Here is a 21595-nt window from a genome sequence, read left to right as displayed (position 1 = left end):
CAGAGAGGGCTCCAGAGGTCGTTCCACAGCTGCCCAGCACTTAGTGGGCAGCTGCCACGTTTAGGTTGTGACCCTCTGAGTTTGGGACTGTGCCTCCTGCGCAGTCTTGCCCCTAACTTTGCTGAACACAGGGCGTCCTAGCCCCTACCAGGCCAGTTGGCCCAGGGACTGCCACAGGTGGTGGCTCATGTGGAGTTGTGCGCTAACGTTCCTTTCCTGCACCTCTGAATGTGTTTTTATGCGTCATGTGCCATTGCTTTACACCTCTGAATGTTTTTAGGCATCATGTGTTTTTCCTTCCCTACACCTCTGAATGTGATGCATCATGTGTAACGTTCTATTACCCCTACAGGTATTGTGATACTTAGGTGGTTGTTTGCTTTCTCCTAGTACAGGTGGTGCTAGTGAGGTTCCAGTCCCCTGCGTGACAGTTTCCTAAGTTCGTTAGGGTCGCGTAGGTGGTACTTACCTGATACCAGTAAGTACTGGTTGTGTGCTATACCTATTATTTTTGTGCTACAGTGATCTTATATATTTTTGTGCTACGTTCTAAAAAGTGCTAATTCCTGACAGGGGGCCCTGTCTTGTATATAATCCCCTGTAAATTCTGCCCGTGCCTGTTGGCACATTGTAAAGTGTGTGTTTTTATCTAATGTGTTGTGTATAATACAAAGGCTATTTTTATAGAATACCTTGTGTGGAGTTTTCTTTGTGGTGGGCCTTGGGTGTTGTTGCTGGGTGCGCGCGCAAACGCTTTACACATCGCCTCAGAGATAAGCCTGACTGCTCGTGCCAAGCTACCGAGGGGGTGAGCAGGGGTTATCTTTGGCGTGTAACTTCCTTGCCCTGACTAGAGTGGTGGTTTCTGCCTGGCTTTGGCGCAAGCCCTAGCCAACCAGAAATCCCAGTTCTAACACCCTTCCAGAATTCAGTCCAGTGGAAGCACAAATCCTGATGCGTGACTTGGGAAAGGGCAGGGTCTCGCGGATAAATTGTTCCCTAACCAACAACAGCCCAACATCACTTGACGCACTCAGACACCGACGGGAGGGGTTGCTGGACCCCCTAGGGACAAGGACTGACAGGACGCCTTAATGGCACCCAAGACCGTTACCACTTCAGCTAAATTGTGCATAATCTAGCTATATTGCCTCCATAATGCCTTTCTAACCCCTGACTGGTTTTACAGGGCAGGCCTGCAACCCTCATCGTCCTGTCCGCGCTGCGGACTAGAACCGGCTGACTTCTACCATATGGTCTGGTCCTGCACCCGCCTCGTCCCCTACTGGGAAGCAATAGAGTCTACACTCACAGGTGTCCTAGGTTGGGACGTGCCACATATCCCCCTGAACCTCCTCTCGGGTGTCCTGGATGGCTTGGACGGGTCAAGACCAGAGAAACTCTTCCTAGGCACTTCCACCATAGTGGCCAAGTGGGACATCGCCGTGGCATGGAAACAGTCTGACCCCACCCCTTGTCCAAGTATAGCTTAGGGAGTGGACCGGTGCACAGTCACTCTTCGAGGCTAGAGGTTGCCCAACCAAGCACTCAAGGGTCTGGGGCGAAAGGTTGAACCAGTTGTGATGTATGTATACCCTGTCTCTTCCCAATGGCATATGATAATACGCTCGCAGTGAGAGCTGCATGTAAGTTTGCGTATGAATACATTGACAATTATTCCACTGTATCAATTGCTATGATTTACTTGTACTGTACTGTTCTGTTTATTCCACAAAATCAATAAAATTGATTATATAAAAAATAAAAAAAGATAAGTCTGTGGTTAGATATGGTCTGACCGATCTATACCTCTTTCACCCTAGTAAACAGCAGTTTGCTCACCAGCAGGTGATCTAGCCTAGCACAGGATTATTGTAAAAGGTAACATCTACACTGTCTCCAGGTAATCCTCTCCCGGCATCCACCAGCGCCATGGCCTGCATCCACTCCTGCTTGTGATATTGCTCCCCACCCACCGCACTGTGCTAGGGTTTTATCTTTGAACAAATAAAACAAAAGGGCAATGCAGTAACCCCTTGTGAGCTTGGGTGTTTGACTGTTGTAAGGTAAACAGATGACAAGGGACTCATTTAAACAGAAATAGTAGGGAGATTTTTTATTGAATTAATTCATATGTCCTTTTCATGACAAAAGTAGAATCAAGCGTTGTCATTCGTAACGTGATTTAAGTAAGATTGAAACCAAAGAAAGTTCAAAATAATACACCACAAGCCCTTATAGAGAATAACTCTTATAGAACATATGTTAACAAATGTGCAAGAAGGGGTTTTGCACATATGATATCCAAGCATACATTGACAATGTAGTATCCAAGTCAAACAAAAAGTTCTGTAATCACAATTATAATAATAATAATTCCTATTTGTAAAGCACAAACTTATCACCCCGTCGGGGGATTAAGTGAGCTTTTGCCCAGGACTACATGATGCCGAGCTGAGCTGCCACCGGCGCAAGGTATCGAACCGCGAGCCCCGCTCTTTGGAGTCAGCTGCTCTGGCTGCTGCGCCACACCTCTCCCATACATACTATCGTCAATGCATGAAAAAGCCACTCCCAAAGGATCCATGGAAATACCCAAATGTCCGTCTTCAGTATACAACACGTTTCCAAACACATTCAATTTAAGTCTCTCGTTCTGGTCTTCAGAGTGCTTCAGGGTTCTGGTCCAGCCTATCTTAGAGCTCGACTTAAGCTCTCCCAGTCGAGTCGTGTCCTCAGATCTAACTTTCTCCACCTTCTGGTGACTTCCCGTTTCCGACGCGCAAGAATGGGAGACAGAGCCTTTGCGGTATTTACTGCCAAACTCTGAAACTCCCTACCACTCTCCCTGCGATTTGCTGAGTCGGAGACTATTTTCTGACGTGCCTTAAAGACCTGGTTATTCTCCAGCCTGTAGACAGATTACCACTTTCTCCAGTATTAGGGTGTCTTTCATAGATTCACATGCTTGAATATTCCCCGTCGTCGGAGTGGGAGTCCCACGGTAAATAAAATAGCAATATATACATATATATATGTAGTAAAATATATACATAAGTAATCATATAATTAGTGCATATAGGTGTAAAACACACATAGTGTACCTATAAGAGAAAAACTCCATAGGAATACAATGGAGAGAGACAAAAGACCTTTGTAGTCTATCTCTGTCATTATGTAAGTCCGAACTCCAGCCAATCAGGCGTCAGCCCCTCTCTAGAACCTTCTCCTCAGAGCTTCTCACCTCAGATTTTCTACCGCACGTCGTGTGACAGGGAGTCTCCCTGAGCTCTGCTCAGTTTTGTCAGTGAGGATGTCTTCTAGTAAGAAATCTTTGTTTAGACCATGCTCTTCATGTGGAAAACTGCGTTTGTTCTCTGAGGACCCACACAGTAAGTGTATTTACTGTTTATATCCTGACCATGAGGTGGCAAAATGTAAGTTTTGTAGAACTTTTTCTACAAAAACTCTAAAGGACAGAGAAGGCCGCCTGCTTTTATGGCTACAGAGACTGAAGGACAAGGATAACTCTCCCTCTGATGTGGAAAGTCTCTTTTCTGGTCGTTCTCAACCAGCCTCTAAGCGCAGTAGTGTGCAGGAGTTACCATCTCCTTTCCTGAAGAAAAAGAAGCTGGCTTTGCCTCTGACAACTGCCACCTTTGTGGTTTCACCTACTGCTTTGTCGCCTATGGGACACTGTTCTCAGGCTGCTGAGGCGTCTACTTCCTATTCCTCGGGGAAAACTTTGTCAGCCTCGTCGACGATGCTCCCGACGACGAGATCTGCTGTTTCTACCTCGTCGACGGTGACCCCGACGACGACGTCAGCTGCTTCGTCGTCGACGAGCGTTATGTCGACGTTATCCTCGTCGACGATTACCATCACTTCTTCAAGGGCAGTGACTTCTGTTGTGCCCATTACTTCGACGTCGACGAAGAAGGTAAAGGTTCCGTCGACGAAGACTGTGTCGTCGACGAAGACGTCGTCGAGCTCGTCGACGCCCATTCCGTCGGCGAAGAAAAAGAAGATCCCGACGACGACACTGTCGACGGTGGTTCCGTCGACGAAAGCCTTGTCTACGAAGACCTCGACGACGGCTCCGTCGGCAGCAGCTCCGTCGACGGTGGCTCCGTCGACGGCGGCTCCGTCGACGGCGACCTCGTCGACGGCGACCCCGTCGACGGCGAATCCGACGACGGCAATCTTGTTGCCACAGACGTCGTCGACGATAATTCCGTCGACCATCATTCCTTCGACGACGGCTCCGTCGACGAGTACATCCCCACAGACATTCGTAAGGGTACGAATACGCGGTGTGGCGACTACCCAGAAAACAAGAAGGGAAGGAGTTTCTTGGACACCATTACCTCCTACTGTGGGCTTGGAGAGCCAGGAACATAATATTCCTTTGGGAGTTGCACAGCCTCCCTCACCATTATTTGCTACAGATTCGGATCAGGAATCCGAGGGGTTACCGGAGTCTTTCGGAACGGCACAAAGTCCATCCGACTTGGTTATTAAGTGCCAGGATGTCAGTAGTGACGATGAGGATCCGGTATTTATACACCAGGCCCCTCCGAAGCATAAAACTGCGACTCTTCCTCTGTCGCTCATTACTAATCTCCAACGCATGTTGGACGACTACAACCAACGGTTCCCTCTATCCCCTCAACGTTCAGAGGTTCCGTCAACCCCGGTGATTCCAGCAATTATTCCACCGGTACCTATTGTAAATCCTGCTCCACAGATGCCGCCTGTACCTCCACGACAGGTTCCGGAAAGGGTGTTGCCTCATTATGAGCCTGTAGAGGAAGGCCCTCAGGACCCAGAAGAGGGTGAAATCCCAGATGATGATGGGGATGTAGATGACAATGATGATGATATGGCGGAGTGGGATAATTACCAGGCGCAAACACCATCCCCCTCACAAATAGTAACAGGGGATTCACCTCCAGTGGACATAGCCAATTTTCACCAACTGATGGAAAGGGCATCACACCGTTTTAAGTTAACAACGGAGCGCAGGGAGGAAGATTGCTTCCTTTATGATTTCAAGAATCAACCCTACAAACAGACTCATGCTATTCCCATAGTTGAGTTTATTTGGGAAGAAGGCAAGAAATTAATGCAAACACCGAATACCTTGCCAGCTCAGGTGCCTCGATTGGAAAAGAAATATAAGGCACCGATAGGAACCCCAGCATGCCTCACGGGTCAGGCTAAACCTGAGTCGGTCGTTACGCAGGCAGCGCAACGTAAGGCGAAAAATCCGGCATCTTCTATCACCTCGCCTCCGGATCGTGACGGACGTCGGATGGATGCCATAGGGCGTAAATTCTCTTCTATGGCCTCTACGGTGGTTAGAGCAGCTAATGCCTTGGCCATCCTGGGACGATATGACAGACAAGTTTGGGCTGATATCTCGGATGTGGTTCAGGAGTTACCAGAGCCATCTAAACTGGAGGCAATGAAGTTGCTCCAAGAGGGAGAAGCGGCATCGGCGGAAATAATCGATTGTGCAGTGGACATCGCCTGCATGGGTTTCCGTCAGCTTGCCGGAGCGGCTGTTCTGCGTAGGCAAGGATGGTTAAAATCTACATCCTTTCGTCAGGAGGTTCAGTCTATGATCTTAAACATGGCATATGACGGCGAGTCTTTATTTGGGAGCCACGTCGATGAAGCTCTACAGTCCATAAAGAAAGACACTGAAACAGCTAGATCACTAGGAAACCTTCAATTTCAGCGGAGTAATTTTCGTGGTGCACGCGGACGCGGCACCTCCTCAAGTTTTCGAAAAGACAATAAACAATACAAACCTTACAATCAAGGGTCCAACCGTTACTCTTATGGACAGCAACAGCAAACATCACGGCAGCAAACCTCCAAGTCATATAGAGGAAAATCCTCATACAGAGGATCCGCATCAAAGAGACAGTGACTCTTCCCGGACAGACAAGGTTGGAGGTCGAATCTCTCTGTTCTTTTCCCAATGGTCCTCCATCTCAAAGGACCGTTGGGTTTTGGACATTGTGAAGAAGGGACACGCCTTAGAATTCACCAAATTCCCTCCTCCCACTCCACCCTCCGGACCGCCACCAGCTCACATGAAAGAACTGTTGCATCAAGTCCGACTTTTAAGGCAAAAAGGAGCTATAGAACTGGTACCAGTGTCTCAGAAGGGAAAAGGTTTTTATTCCCGGTTCTTTTTGATCACAAAGAAAAACGGAGAGTGGAGGCCCATCCTCGATCTAAGAGCACTAAACAAATATATAAAGAGCCAATCCTTCCGTATGATGACGCTGGTAGACATCTTGCGCTTACTCTTGCAGGAAGATTTTCTGGCGACTATAGATCTCCAGGATGCCTATTTTCATATCCCTATTTTACAGCGGCATCGAAAGTTCCTGCGTTTTCGAGTGGGTCAACACGATTACCAATTCAAGGTGTTACCATTTGGCCTGCGCTCAGCCCCTCGAGTGTTCACGAAGGTACTGGCTCCAGTAATAGCGTATTTGCGCCTCCAGGGAGTGCAAATATTTCCATACCTGGACGATTTTCTCCTGAAATCTCAGTCAAGCACTCACCTGCGACAACACACTCTTCTGTGCCAGAACGTGTTTCGCTCTTTAGGCCTATCCGTAAATGTGGAAAAATCCCAACTTCATCCGTACCAACAAAGAGATTTCCTGGGCGCAACTCTGGAGACTGTGTCGGCGAAGGCATTCCTCTCCCAGGAGCGTCTCAAAAAGATGCTGCGACTGGTGGCTCTGATCAGATCAAGAGAGTCAGTTTCTGTGAGACTATTAAAATCATTTCTGGGGATGGCGTCATCATCCATTGCCTTGATCCCTCATTGCCGGCTGAGGACACGTCCTATCCAGGAAGCTCTGGATGCTCAGTGGCGTCAGGTAACGGGATCTTTCCACGACATGATATGTGTCACAGATCAGATAAAGTCAGCACTCGCATGGTGGGCAATTCCAGCCAACTTGACGGAAGGCAGGTCCTTTCTGTCGCTGCCACCGGACAGAACACTCACAACAGACGCCTCATTGGAAGGATGGGGCGCTCATTTGGAGGATCTCTCTGTGAAGGGAAGATGGTCCACACATCAAAGATCTTGGCACATCAACAGGTTGGAGCTCATGGCGATTTTTCTGGCTCTAAAATCGTTTCTGCCTTTGCTCCAAGGAGAGTCAGTGCTAATACAGACAGACAACACAACCTGTATGCACTATGTCAACAAACAGGGCGGAACAAGATCCCCAAGTCTCTCCAGGCTAGCTCAAAGAATTTGGGACTGGTCTCTCAGTCATCAGATCTTGCTTACGGCAGTCCACCTGCCAGGAGTATCCAATGTCCTAGCGGATTCCCTGAGCAGGTCCTCCTCGTCGACCCACGAGTGGGAGTTACACCAACCCACTCTAGAGAGGATATTCCAACTATGGGGCCGTCCGCAACTCGATCTCTTTGCCACGCCGGAGAACCGGAAATGCCGAAATTACGCAAGCTGGCATCCCCACAAGCAATCACAAGGGAATGCCCTTTTGATAAACTGGTGCAATCTATTTGCGTACGCCTTTCCTCCAATACCCCTCATACCTCGGGTTCTTTGGAAGATGAGGAGACAGCCTTGCCACCTGATCCTAATAGCCCCGCGCTGGCCACGGCAAGCGTGGTTCTCAGAACTGCTCCTCCTGTCCCAATGCCAGCCAATCCTCCTGCAACATCGGACGGATCTGCTTACCATGAGCGAAGGGAGAATTTGTCATCCAAATCCCTCCTCACTGAGCTTATCAGCATGGAACCTGAACACCATGAGTTCGCCCACCTAGACATCCCCCAGGATTGTAGGGATATTTTGGCCCAGGCAAGAGCACCTTCTACAATCAGGACGTACAAGTTTAAATGGAAACGATTCTGCCATTGGTGTGCTGCTAACGGAGTTCATCCGATACATTCCACGGCAGAGCAATTGCTACCATTCTTCTTGCACCTAGCCAGTTCTGGACTGTCGCATGCAACCCTAAGGGTTTTTCTAGCAGCCATTTCCCGTTTCCGGCAAGATGGATCAAGTTCCCTGTGTTCCTCAAGAATAATCCGCCAATTCTTTAAGGGCCTATTCCGGAAATTTCCGCCAGTTCGGCGTCCTCCTCCGTTGTGGCACCTCAACGTTGTGTTGGCACAATTGATGAGACCTCCGTTTGAGCCCATTCACAAAGCCGACCTAAAATATCTCACTTGGAAAGTAGCTCTACTTCTGGCACTAACGTCTTCTCGTCGTGTCAGTGACATCCATGCTTTTACCATCAAACCTCCGTTCCTGCAGTTCAAACCGGATGCTGCAGTGTTACGCACCAATCCATCATTTCTACCCAAGGTGCCTACTGACTTTCACATTAATGAGCCAGTAATATTAAAGACCTTTTTTGCCAATCCTCAGACACCTGCAGAACAAAGATTACATTCTTTGGACGTCAAGCGGTGTCTTAAGTTCTACATCAGTAAGACAGCTTCTTTCAGGAAATCCGATCAACTTTTTATAGCTTATGGACGCTGTCATAAAGGACGTCAGGTTACTAAACCAACGATTGCACGCTGGATCTCGGCAGCTATTGTCTTCTGCCACCAAAGGGCAAATAAACCTCTGCAGTCTCCAGTGAGGGCACACTCCACTAGGGCAGTGTCATCATCTACTGCCTTATTTGCTGGAGTCTCTTTGCAACACATCTGCAGAGCAGCTACGTGGTCGACCAGACACACGTTTACTAAGCACTACTGCTTGGCAACTTTAAGCGAGGAGGATGCTGCAGTGGGACAGGCAGTGCTGCGCAATCTTTTTAAGTAAGGTGAGCCTCTTCCTCCCGCCTCCATATTGTTTCCATATATATTATGCATTTACAATGTTACAGTTGTTCAATACTGTTTTTATGCATAGAAGATTGATTATCTATATATGTTGAATCTATTTGGCATGGAAACAATGGTGATTGTTACTGCTAGCTATTCTATATTCAAGCATGTGAATCTATGAAAGACACCCTAATACTGGAGAAGAACAATTGTTACTTACCTGTAAACAGGTGGTTCTCCAGTATTGGTGTCTTTCATAGATTCACATGCGACCCTCCCTCCTCCCTTCAGAGGCTCTCTTCTCCTCATGCACTTTACAGTCACTCTTGTGCTACGAAAATCTGAGGTGAGAAGCTCTGAGGAGAAGGTTCTAGAGAGGGGCTGACGCCTGATTGGCTGGAGTTCGGACTTACATAATGACAGAGATAGACTACAAAGGTCTTTTGTCTCTCTCCATTGTATTCCTATGGAGTTTTTCTCTTATAGGTACACTATGTGTGTTTTACACCTATATGCACTAATTATATGATTACTTATGTATATATTTTACTACATATATATATGTATATATTGCTATTTTATTTACCGTGGGACTCCCACTCCGACGACGGGGAATATTCAAGCATGTGAATCTATGAAAGACACCAATACTGGAGAACCACCTGTTTACAGGTAAGTAACAATTGTTCTTATCTGCCGCCTGCATTAGCGCCGGGACACCCCTGTCGGGGGTAGCTGTGCGCTCTACTAGCTTCAAAAATAAATAAATAAAAGAAATCCAATGATGGTATAGAATGAAAGAGATGGGTTTGTCATCGATGTTTCTGTCTCAAGTGTCATTACTCTGCAAGACCATCCTCAGGACCAGTATGTTTTATGAGGGGATGCAATGATCCCACAGGAAAATGGGAGATTTCAGTGGGAACAAGAATTTAAATCAATGAGAGCCAGCAATGCTCCACAAATTGATTATGAGCTCATCATCAGTAGGACTGCTTTCAAGAAAAGACTAAATTGGCAACTTGTTTCCGCAAAGTATAAGACCGGAATCCTACTAGGATCTCATCTTTGGCACTGTTCATTAAAATGTTTAGATTCCTCCTAAAATGATCCCCCTTCTGCCTCCGATTGTAGAACTAGGATGTAGTCCCTCAGGAAAAGCCCATGTCCTACTTTTGGTACATATAATATATATACTGAGCTTACATTCCGAGACTGCAAAGTATGATGTTCCTTTGTTTTTACTATCTTTGACCTTGCAAGGCTTTTGTGTTGGCACATTTAAAGGATTTGTATCCGCCTTTTGGCCTTTATCTTTTGTTCTGATAGTTCGTCGCTATTCAAATCACTTGTTTTTAATGCATTTTTCTTTATAGGGCTTGCACATATGTTCTTTTCTGCTCTCTTCATTATGCTGCAGTAGGACCTTTAATAGGGTTTAACCATCCTGGTGTGTGCTCCCTTTGAACCTCTTAACATTTGGACTTTGAGAGTTTTGATGTTGAACTGTCTTTCTTATTGCTTTCACTTCTGTGCACCTCTTCAGCAACCTGCAAACATTGTCAGTTCATGCTAAGGTTTTCTAACTAATTATACCACGAGAAAGCTGCTGGCACATGGTGTTCATGTCCTACACATCTTCCGGGCAGCCACTTGGGCATCTATCTACATTTTCTCTAAGTACTGTTGAATAGATTCTCAAGTCTCCATAAAGGACCATTTTGCCAGTACGGTGCTGCAGGACTTTCTGTTGGAAATCCTCTAAGCCACGTTCTTCCAGGGAACATTGCTTTGTCACTGTTTCAAATAGTTAGAAATGTGCAGTTAGAAGTATATATCTGAGGAGCTAGTTACTTGGATACAGTATCCACCACAAAGAGCATTACAGAAGCTAAGTGCAGATTCTTCCATGTCCATCCTCCTCCCTGTTCTGTGGTGTGGGCTTTCAGCAGTTATAAGATCTCAAGTTAATTTTTGCCCACTGCAAATACAATCTTATGAGCCATGCTCTGCATTTGTGGGCATGGAAAAACTATAGAAAACAAGTGATATCAGCACGCAGAAATGTTTTATTTATGTGGATCCTTGTTGTCATGTTTGTGGTTTAACGGAGTTGTGATAGATGCCACCTGCCAGCATGAGGAAGTTGTTGCAGAAGTTTCCAGGTACAATCTGGTGCCTGGCGAGATTAAAAAAAAAAAGGTGAGGAATCTGTGTTTAATTTATCTACCCAATAAAACATTACTATAGGTAACTAACTTATTCTATGCAGCACTTCGATAATTACCCTGCCACAATTCAGTGCTTTGTCTAAGCAGGTCTCAGTTGTTCTCTCACATATTTAGAAACTTTGGTTAAATAAAATAATAGATTTCTGTGAAAGTCAAGTGCCACCATTTGTTTATGATAATATTCGTTTACAATACAAGTGAAACTTACAAATGGGGTTTGTGCTGTCATTGGGGGCCTGGTGTACTATTCACTTTCGCAAACTAGTGATGTGAAAATTGCACACTGATTGGTTTGCGAACGGGATGTTATTTACAGTGCAACCTATGAGGTCACCACGCAAATTTCCCATTCGCAGGTCACAAAACAATATTTTGACTTGATATTAGTTGGTCAAGTTGCATCTTGTGTCACCCTTCGAAGGGCTGCAGACGTTGGGATTGTATCATGCAAGGTGCAGCACACGACCATCCCTACATTTGATTCAGCCGCTGGTAATTAATTTTTTCCCTTTGTTGTGTCTAAGTATTATTCGAATAGGTTTGGTAGAAGACGTTTTATAACTTATTTGCGCATACCAGGAAAAAAACGACTCTTGAAACCTTTTATATGATTGAATGCATTTCCTATTGCTTTCCTAACACTCACTTCTACTTTTCGCAAGGTTAAGCATTTTGAGCATTCTCCTTGAGACTGACTACAGATATAGGTTTTAGGTTTTTCAAATTCAGAATTTTACTTGCAGAGCTATGTCCAAGCTCGGGAGCAGAGCATGATCTTGCATTTGATTCAGCCATATGACTTCCACTTTCTCTTGAGACGGATTATAAGCCTTAGATGTTTACTTTTAATGCGTGAAATATAAGAGAAATTTGACAGCCTTTTCCTGTAGTTCTTAAGCAGAATAGTACCATGTTATTATGCCTCCATTCATGGATTTTTGATAAGCAGTTATAAATTAATAATACTTAACCTCAAGATAAGCATTTCTATAAAAGCAGATGTAAGTGGTATTGTGTTTTACACTGCATTTGTGGTAAGTAATGGGAAATATAGATACAGTATCTCCACTAAGTGACTGTTTCTGTTTTCAGACCTCTAACAAAGAGTTACCAGGAGGTGGTTCGTTCTGTGTTCATGTCCACAACTTCAAATTCTTCAGGATCAAGTCGAAAGCAAAGCATGAGAGAATTCCAGGAGGAGGTGTCAAATCTCTATACGAACATTCGGCTTTTCGAAAAAGGAGCTAAGCTATTTTCAGGTAAGGTTCTGTTTGCCCTTTTAACGTTTGTTACAGCAGCAGCAGATAATGTTATACTCATGGCTCTTTTATTAAAAATATTTACATTTTACAGATGAGACGCAAAATACGCTTGCCAAACATATGCTGAAAACTGTCTGCACGGACATAACCAATCTTATTTTTAACTTCCTCGCTGGTGATTACATGATGGCCGTAGATGACTACACTTCATTTCCAAGTGAGGTATGTTGATGCTTTGATTTTCCTCTAACCTGTTAGTTCTTAATATGCTCACATCTGATCACTTGATTTAGCTGCCATTTAGGAATGCTTCATGTGCGCTATAAACAAACATGTCCTCATTGTTATTCTCAGGCAGTGGTCTTATTGAAGTTCCATACAAGTGACTCACAGATAAGAGATGACATTGTTATCAATATCATGTCTAACCTTCTTGTATTAATGTCTGCTACCTTGAGTCTTGCATTCTGGATCCTAGCTCCCATGCAAGACTCCTTTATCTAGGTGCACTCTGTTGCACGTTAGTATTGTTTCAGAATATTCCTGTCACCCATGAGTGAATTGTTTAAACCTCGTACTTCTCAAGGGCTTGCTTATCCCGCAAAATCCATCCTCACTGGTCTAACTCAGTCAGTCTCTCACTGCATGTGTATTGAGCAGACTTGCGTTTGCTGCCAATTGCTTTGTCCTTCAACTTTGCCAATTTGCATAACCAAAAAAGCTGGGCCCATCTGGACTTTAAAGTTTCCTTCTCTTGCACTCTTTATCGCATCTTCTTCACTCTGTTTATCTTTCCCTTCAGCATAATGTCCAGTGCCTTACATGGGCTCTTCTAGAGTGATGCCTCAATTATAGGCATGCTAAGCAGCTCTTTCATTTCATTTCATGTTAAATGCGGAATTGAAAAATGTGTCTATCACAGTCTAACGAACATTTTTACACTTTAATGTTCTGTATGACACTACCCATGCCCGCCATCACCCAAAGTAGTTCAAAATAACAGCTAAGATTAAGAGTGGAAACGGTATACGTTAGGCTTTCAAGGGTGCCCTTCAAACTCTTTAACTTTCACATGCTAATGTACATTGCCATTTATTGTGCTGCTCTTTGAAAAACACCTTAAAACAAATCCTATTTTAAAATGGCTATTTTCTGCTTTACATCAAGCATAGTTTTCCCATTACTCTGGGAGAGGAAGTGTTGCAAGTCAGCCTTCTTGACATCCCAGAAATGTTTTCTCTTGAAATGATTGAGCACTTTTTGTAATATAATGAAATGTCACTGACTGTTAATAAACTCTTTCAACAAAATGACAAATTTACCATTCCATCTTATAGTAGCACAAATTGACAACCTTAAGAATGTTTACTCTCTGAAATGCCATCACGAGGCTATACATTTTCTGGAAGGATGCTTGCCTCAGTAATTACTGAGGCAAGTATGATTCCAGAAAATGTATACCTTCAGTTATGAGTTTGAATCATGGCATCACACCAACTGGTATATAGGTAGGAAAATCTTCAGTTCAAACATATCTTTTTAAAGGACCAAATACCACTGAAATTTACCAGTTCTATTTATCTTAAGTAATTATGAATTGCATCCCCGTCTTTCTCTTTTTTTAAAAAGAATATCTAAGGTTTCTCTAATGTAAAATAAGATATTATTTCAATTTCTAACTATAAAGTCACTTTAACCTTTGGTTTTTTTTCAGTGAATTTCTGTGTTTTTTAACGTAAAGTAGGATGTCCATTGCCATGCTTAGCATTGGGTTGGGCCCCACGTGTGTCCAACTCCCACCCCCCTCTGTGCCAGGCCTTCAGTAGTGCTTGGTGTAGGGTTGGGCATAGGTCTGGACTACGCCCTGCACCCAATACCACACGGGCACCCATTTGCAATCATAAAGAATTCATGACCTGCTTCTACGCGAACCCCCATCATCTGTAGCGTTCAGTGACCTAATCACACAGACACTAAAGCTACTGTAGAACAAAGTACCAAATAATAAAATGGTTCTCGCAGGTGAGTTAGAATGCCAGCTGAAGCTGCACTACAAAATGTAGTCCTACTTGTTATTGACTTCTCAGTACATTATTCAGTAGAAGTCAAGGCTCCCAGAATTTAATTAATGAGTTACTGTTGGGAGATCACACATCTTGCTTAAATCATATTAGAGAATGCTTCACTGAAACTTCTAGAAAATGTAGCAGTAACAAAATGAAATGCTTGTAGTGGAATTGAGAAGCTGTTGTCATCCGCACATTGTACCATTGAGTTATGAATTTGTATTTTAGGTAAGTTTGGGAAGAGCCATCAGTATTATCTTCTTATTCAAGGTTATGTTTCATGATCACAAATAATGTTGGTTTAAATGGAAATGCCTATGACAGTTTTGATAATCGACGACTTTACACAGATTGAGCCATACAATGGGTTTATTCCAGAAATAACAGTTTTGCAAGGATCATTCCCTCCTTAACCCCACCTTTAACAAACATCCCATTATGCCATTACTTAAAAACCTGGTTCAACTATTCAGTTCCTCTTACATTTTACCAAAGAGATACTTAACTTGCAAATTGAACAACACCTGAAGACCCAAAAACATTCAGCATTCTTGCAATCTGCCAGTGTTGTTTAGTTCCTACAAATCCATATAGGATCTGTGCATTTAGACAACTTAAACTAAGCAATTGGTGTCCAGACTGATTCCAGACACCCCCAAAGGATATGTTCACCTGTAGATCAGCTACCTCACAGTGCCTCTGTAAGCCCCCAACCTCACCAAGGAGCGAATAGTTTCTGGCAACTTTCAAACATGACAACTCTGACCCCTCAGGGATCGTGGAAACAGTTCAGTGCTTTTCGCTCAGTCACTCATGCTCACTTTGTTTCAGAGAGATACACGCAATAAACAGCGGGGACGTTTTCAAAAAGCATTTATTGAACCAGCGTCATCTAGTATAAAATATGTGTGCTGCAACAACCATTAGACAAAAACAGATATATACGATTACAAGCACCAACAGTGTAAATAAAAGGCAGAATTCTATCATGGTGCTAAAACAGTGAATATATGCAGCCATATAGATACATGGCAGTAATCATGCGTACTCCTAAGATGATGACCCTAGCTAAGTGTACCTAGCATGTATGTAGGTGGAAAGCCAAGAATCCCCCTAGGAAAGAGCCAACCCCATTACCTGATGGGAGAGAATGAAGGACCCTGTCTTGGTCTCGAGTTGGACACCCTGCAAGGGATGTCAGACCACTACGTGCTGAAGTGTCTGCGTACAGGGACTTCAGCGTCTTGTGTCAGCATGGAAGCTTCTCCTCTGGTTGGACAGTGACGATGTGATACTTATATACCCGAAACGTACCCTCAGGGGTTCTACCTAGATGTGTCATGGTACTGTGGTCTGTCGTCCAAGGATGAAAATGGCAGTGATTGTTGTGCAGAGTTATTATACAGAAGATGTTGATCCTTTATTTGGCACCTAACTGTGGAAAAAGGTCAGCGCCAGAGCCGATATGTAGATCTTGTTAGGATAAATGTAGGTAAAAGGTTGTGCTGCTGCCTAGGCCTATATTGGGGTAAATTGGGGCTCATAACACCAGGCAGATAGGGCAACAAAGCAAAGCTGCTTTTCAGGATGTCAGGCATTTTGCTATGTTGAAACGATTATTCAATATTCTGAGTGCTGTACTTTGCTGTCCAAACTGAGGAATATATATTGAAAACATAAGCATATGGCTGATATGCTTCATCTGGCTCTATTTCACAATTTTCCCTGAACAAGTTATTTTACATAAATTATAATATATACAATATATATTGTTTTTTTATCATGTACTTCTACATCTTATGATCGGTTTGCTGATGTTCACCTGCCTTTCCCACCTCTATTAGCAAGCCACAGCTGGTCATTACTTGAACCAGCAGCTTCACACATTTGGTGGGGTCTTGTCACTCAAAAGATTACTCCATTCCCAGCCCTCCGCTGTATCCGTTGGCCATAGTGGGGGGAATGTGACTTGCTCTTTGTGCAGCATTACCAAGAAAGGCTGTTTTGTTAAATTTTTCATTTTGTCAGAGATAACTCAAAGCAGCCCTTCTCCAGAGAATTAAGTCTCTTTTCCGTTCTCCTGCAGTTGATGGGGCCTCATTCCAAATGTCCCTGGTAGTCTCTATGGGAGTGGTAATAAGAGTCAATGACCCCTGGAATACAATAATATTAAAAGCAGTGGTGTTTTATCCAGTGATTTTGGCTGCTGCTGAAAGCCGCTGTCTTCTCCAGGTGAAACATGTGGGAAAACATTTGGTAATCTGTATTGAAATTAATGCATGTTATTTCCCCCCCCCAAAACATGAGAAGTATTTACTATTGTCCCCGGAATTAGAGATAGTGATGGCATTGGTAACACAGGAATCTAGCCATAATAAGAGGTGAATTAACAGTTCACTATTAATCATGCCTTTTGCTGATGCTCAACCTGTCCCTTTTGACATGCATAATATGCATCATAGCAGTTGATTCAGCCTATCCAAAGAGTATCAATAGCTCAGAATATTTACATGGGCAGCGGATTCAATTTCACTCTGTGCTTCTTTATGCAGAAGACTCCTTTCTAATTTTATAGCCACAAACGCAATATTAACAAATTTCAACAAATGACACTTTTCTGGGCCTAATAACTGCTATTTTAATACCCTAAGTACTTTTGGCTCCTGTTGATTATATGGAGCTCTACATACACAATTGATGCACACTAGGAACTAAAGATGAAGACGTCCCATGTACTAAGTGAATGATCAGATGCTCTCCCTTATTCACCAGAAGTAACCATTGTCTAGGCACTTATTTTTCCATACATTTAAGAAAGACAGTCTGCAACATATAGGGGCAGAAATATCCCTTAAGTGTTATCAGAATTGGGGTCTGATGTCTCACTTCTCATTGGAAAACGCTTATTGTGTTTTTTGTCTCTTTTTCACTTACCTATACAGTTTCCCACATTCTGCTTCCTGGTGTACTATGTGGGCCTTAGCAGAAGAAGCCTTCTATTTGCATTAAACATTTGTTTTCTTCCTGAAGTACAACTCTCTGTTGTCTATGCATGCAGGGTCAAATCAGATCTAGAATATATATATCTCTCTCTTCCCCCCACTACTTGTTATTCTTAAATATGTCTGCCAGTTAACCTGGCAGAACCTTTCAATGAGGATGCCACCAGCACTACCACAAACAGGGGTAAGAGTGATTTGAAGGACAACAATGCTGAAAGGCATCTGTTATTTGTACCTTCAGATAGTCATTTTCAGTGGTCTGAGAGGATGAAATCCAAAGGCAAGATGTTGTGCTTTAAAGTGACATGTAAATAAATCAGCAAATTGACTCTGGGTATGGGGAGCATCACTGGCATCCTTACGATAGATTTTTTAATCGAGGTTGTGCTGCTTTTGAGGCCAAGAATATGGATAGACTTTTATAATGCAGTTCTTCTACATTCAATTATTTTTGGTCTTTAAAGCAATAATTTTAGCAGCATGCTTGCATTGAAGAAATGATAAATTTTATTATGATATTTTGTATCGGTTTCATTACAGGCCAGAAAGAAATTGTTGGGAAAAGTACAAGAAGAAACAAGAATACCTCTATCAAAGCTACATATGTCTCTTAATGGAAAGGTAGGTTTTCCTGCACAAACATTTGTGCTTCCTTTCCCACAGCTTTTTTTAATCCTGGCTATGAACCGTTTTAACTGTGTTGTATGCAGACCTAATGTTTCCAATAGATAACATGTCCTTGGAGTGGGCTGTGAGTGAGCCTCTTGCTTGTGATTGGATAGCTTTGTGTCTCTTACATCCCTGCTGCTACGGTAGACTACCTCCCTATTTCTTTGTTTATCCTGCGTAGGATCATTTCAGTCTCAGTGTTGTGATTGGATGATGTAAACTTGCTTGCAGTGCATGGCATGGGCTATATCCTCTCCCCTTCTCCATCACTTACTTCACTTACTCCTTTCTTATCTCTTCAAAGCGGCCATTTCCTTCTTGCTCTATGCCCCCTTTTGTTGTATACTTTGTTTCGCCCACTGCACTATATCAGCAGCCATCTTAAAGTGGTCTTTTGACCATTCCAAGATTGCCACCACCAGCACACACGCGTGCAGTAGGCATCTTGGAACAGGTTTTGTTTCTTTTAACAAATTCCATGTAAAGATGCCTGCCATGAGTATGCATGCATCCATGTGCCCATTTTTTTTAAAAGGCTATAGTAAAATAAAACCAAATGCATTAAATGATGGCCACAGCAGATGCATGAAAATCTGCGGCGACCATCTTTGAGCAGCATTTATTAAAACATAGAAAATGCTTCCAAAGAGATCCTCCATGGACGCAGACACATCGCGTGTTTTACAAACTTGTTAAAAGATGGTCTCAATGAACAGATGTGCGCATGTTTAAGGTGGCTGGCTAAGACAACAAAAATGCTCTGGTCAAGCCAATTTATGTCTGAGACCGATCAGCTTTGCCAGTGCTTATTAATTATTAGTATCAAATTTAAATAATAGCTTGCTGCTGCTGCCGCCGTAGCATTTTCCGGGCAACAAAATCCAAAACATGAAACTGACAAATTGATTGGCAGTGACAGCCAGGTTGGCGAACATGTAGTTGGCGTTCTGTTACAGCTCCAACATTGCCTTAGCATTATTCATCAGTAAGTTTGAAAAGGATTAACATTGAAGATAGGGCTGTCAGAACTTTTTCCCCATAACGAAATCGGGAACAGAGCCCCCATTTTCATATTTAATGACAGTTCAACCCGTGCCAGTGGGTAAAGTAGATAAAATCCAAAAGGTGACATTGTTCTAATCTATGTGATAGAGACTTCTAGACACAGATTTCTTACCTTACAATATCCTCAGGCATCGGACTGGATCGAGAACATTTTCAAGCAGTACCCCTGCGCATCGTTAGGTGGCGTCATTCGGCTCAGTCAGCGGCATCCGTACTAGAAATGACGTGCACAGTACCTATATAGGCATCACTTTGACGCACTGATGTCACTTCTTTCCTTTCTGCGCCAGATAGTGCTGATCTGGTCTGAGCTACCCCTTAGTCTGACTGGTCTTTTTTGGCTTTTTGTCAACTCTTTTTGAGATTTTCAAGTACTAGTGTGAAGATGTCCCCAAAGAAACAGTTCGGTTCCAAACCATGTGGGGCCTGTCATAGACAAATGTCGGTGACAGAACCTCATTTGGTATGTTTGTGGTGCCTGGAGCTGGGAAAAAACTCCAAGCAGTGCGAGGGCTGCTACACCATGCACCCCAATGCACCAATGCAATGTGTTCCCCTTAAGATCCTCGCTGCCCGGCGTTGGTCATTTCCACGATGCTTGAGGTCCCATTTGCGTGGGAGGTCCCAAGATCATTCGCGGAGCCCCTCTCGATGTTTATGAGCGCATTCAAAATCATCAGGGAAGTCCTATAACCGCAAAAAGTCAAAGAAGTCCAAACGCTCGTCCACTTCATCACATATGTCAGTCTTTCGACAAGACAAGGAAGCTTCAGTACTTCAGGCCCCGCGAGTTGCCGGGGCTTGATCCTGGGTCCGCTCCGCATTGCCCTCATTTCCCAGGAGCAACCCTCACCCAACTAAAAGAATTTATGACGCCATGCGCCTCTTCCTTAGGTTGCCCGGCCCATCTGGAGCGCCTTTGGTCCTCATGGGTGCGGAAGGGGCACCTACTGGATCCGCGCTGGTGAGTATGGCCTCAGTGCTAGGCAGGCCACATAGATCCCTTGCTCAATCCAGGATGGAGCCGGCGGCGTGGCGGAAACCTTCCTCGGCATCTGCTCCAGTGCCAATGCCCCGGGCGTCATCCGATGCTGCTTCTGATGCCGGCCAAGGACATTCTTCCCGAAGTGGAGCCTGTGCCTTATTTGATATATACTGGAAAAAATATACAGCTGAAAGCTGTGGGAAATAATTGACACACAATTATTTTAAATCCCAATGAAACAATTAATCATCACTGAGCATTCATTATTTTAATAGTCAACCTATTTCTATAAATATATCACGCAATGCCTATACTTCTGTACCCATCCAAAAACAAGATCATGAATGAAAATTGCTAATCAAAAACGGAATAAAAAAACATTAAACACAGCTTTTATATCCCATCTTTGATGCCTATCCGCCAACATCATAAACTTGTGTAGTCTGTCAGTTCCTTCTTGCTTCGGTGATTCTTAATTTTTTCAGTGAGGTTTAAATAATTATATATCAATTCATCCCCACAGGTTTCAGCTCTATATATTTTCCTGTAGTTATAGCCCAGGTTCTGTTGGGTTATATGGGCAAACCCTTTATGGTGTATGGTTATTTGATGGCTAGGCATGGCGAGGGAGACATTTGAGAGGGGACCACTGGCTACAGGAGCCATAGGCAGGTAGCCGACATCAGAAGTTGGTCATGGTTGCTATTGCCATTACTTTCTGGTGCAAAATATGGACAGAGGACTTCGTCCTATCCTGGATCTGCGCCTTCTCAACCTCTTCTTGAAATTCAAACTGGTCACGCTCGCCCAAGCTTTGTCTGCCTAGACCTGGAGACTGGATAGTAGTATTGGACTTGCAGGACGCATATTTTTACATCCCTATCCTTCCGGCTCACAGACACTATCTGCTGTTCAGGGTGGGCCTAGAGCACTTTCAGATTGTTGTGCTACCTTTCGGCCTTACCAACACTCCTTGGGTGTTCACCAAGGTGACGGGATTGGTCGTAGCTCATCTGCCGAGGTCAGGAATTTCCGTCTTCTCCTACCTCGACGACTGGCTGTTGAAGGCAAGCTCACCCCAGGCAGTTGTCACCCACCTTCAGACTACATCGAACCTCCTGCACTCTCAGGGCTTCTCTATCACCGTGCCGAAGTCACAACTGACTTTCTCTCAGATGCTTCCTTTCATCTGAGCTATTCTGGAGTCTCAGTCCTTTCCTCTCGACCAGTAACTCCAGTATTCAGGCTATAATTCGAATGGTTCAGCCTGCGTCCTGGATTTTGGTGAGACTGACACTGAGACAGTTGTGCCTCATGGCTTCCTTCATCCTGCTAGTGACGCATACCCAATGGCGTATGCTGGCTCTGCAGTGGGACTAGATCTAGGGGGGAACTGCAAAAGACAGGAGTGGCCAACAAACTGCGATTGGGGTCACCCCCTCCCTTACCCAACCTGATCAAA

At 44.1% G+C, this 21595-nt stretch overlaps 1 protein-coding gene across 1 annotated transcript in view; it reads left to right on the top strand.

Annotated features, from left to right (window-relative positions):
* UFL1 (UFM1 specific ligase 1) overlaps positions 1 to 21595 on the top strand; it is a 332333-nt gene that overhangs the window by 249336 nt on the left and 61402 nt on the right. The window contains exons 14-16 of the mRNA XM_085611135.1: positions 12177 to 12343; positions 12438 to 12568; positions 17955 to 18035. Of these exons, the coding sequence (XP_085467261.1) occupies positions 12177 to 12343; positions 12438 to 12568; positions 17955 to 18035 (379 nt within the window). The remainder of the gene's footprint in view (positions 1 to 12176; positions 12344 to 12437; positions 12569 to 17954; positions 18036 to 21595) is intronic.

Source organism: Triturus cristatus, chromosome 6 (genome assembly GCF_964204655.1).
Source record: "Triturus cristatus chromosome 6, aTriCri1.1, whole genome shotgun sequence".
Lineage (NCBI taxonomy): Eukaryota > Metazoa > Chordata > Amphibia > Caudata > Salamandridae > Triturus > Triturus cristatus.
The sequence above is the reverse complement of the archived record's forward strand: the minus strand, read 5'-3'. Positions and strand labels throughout refer to the sequence as shown.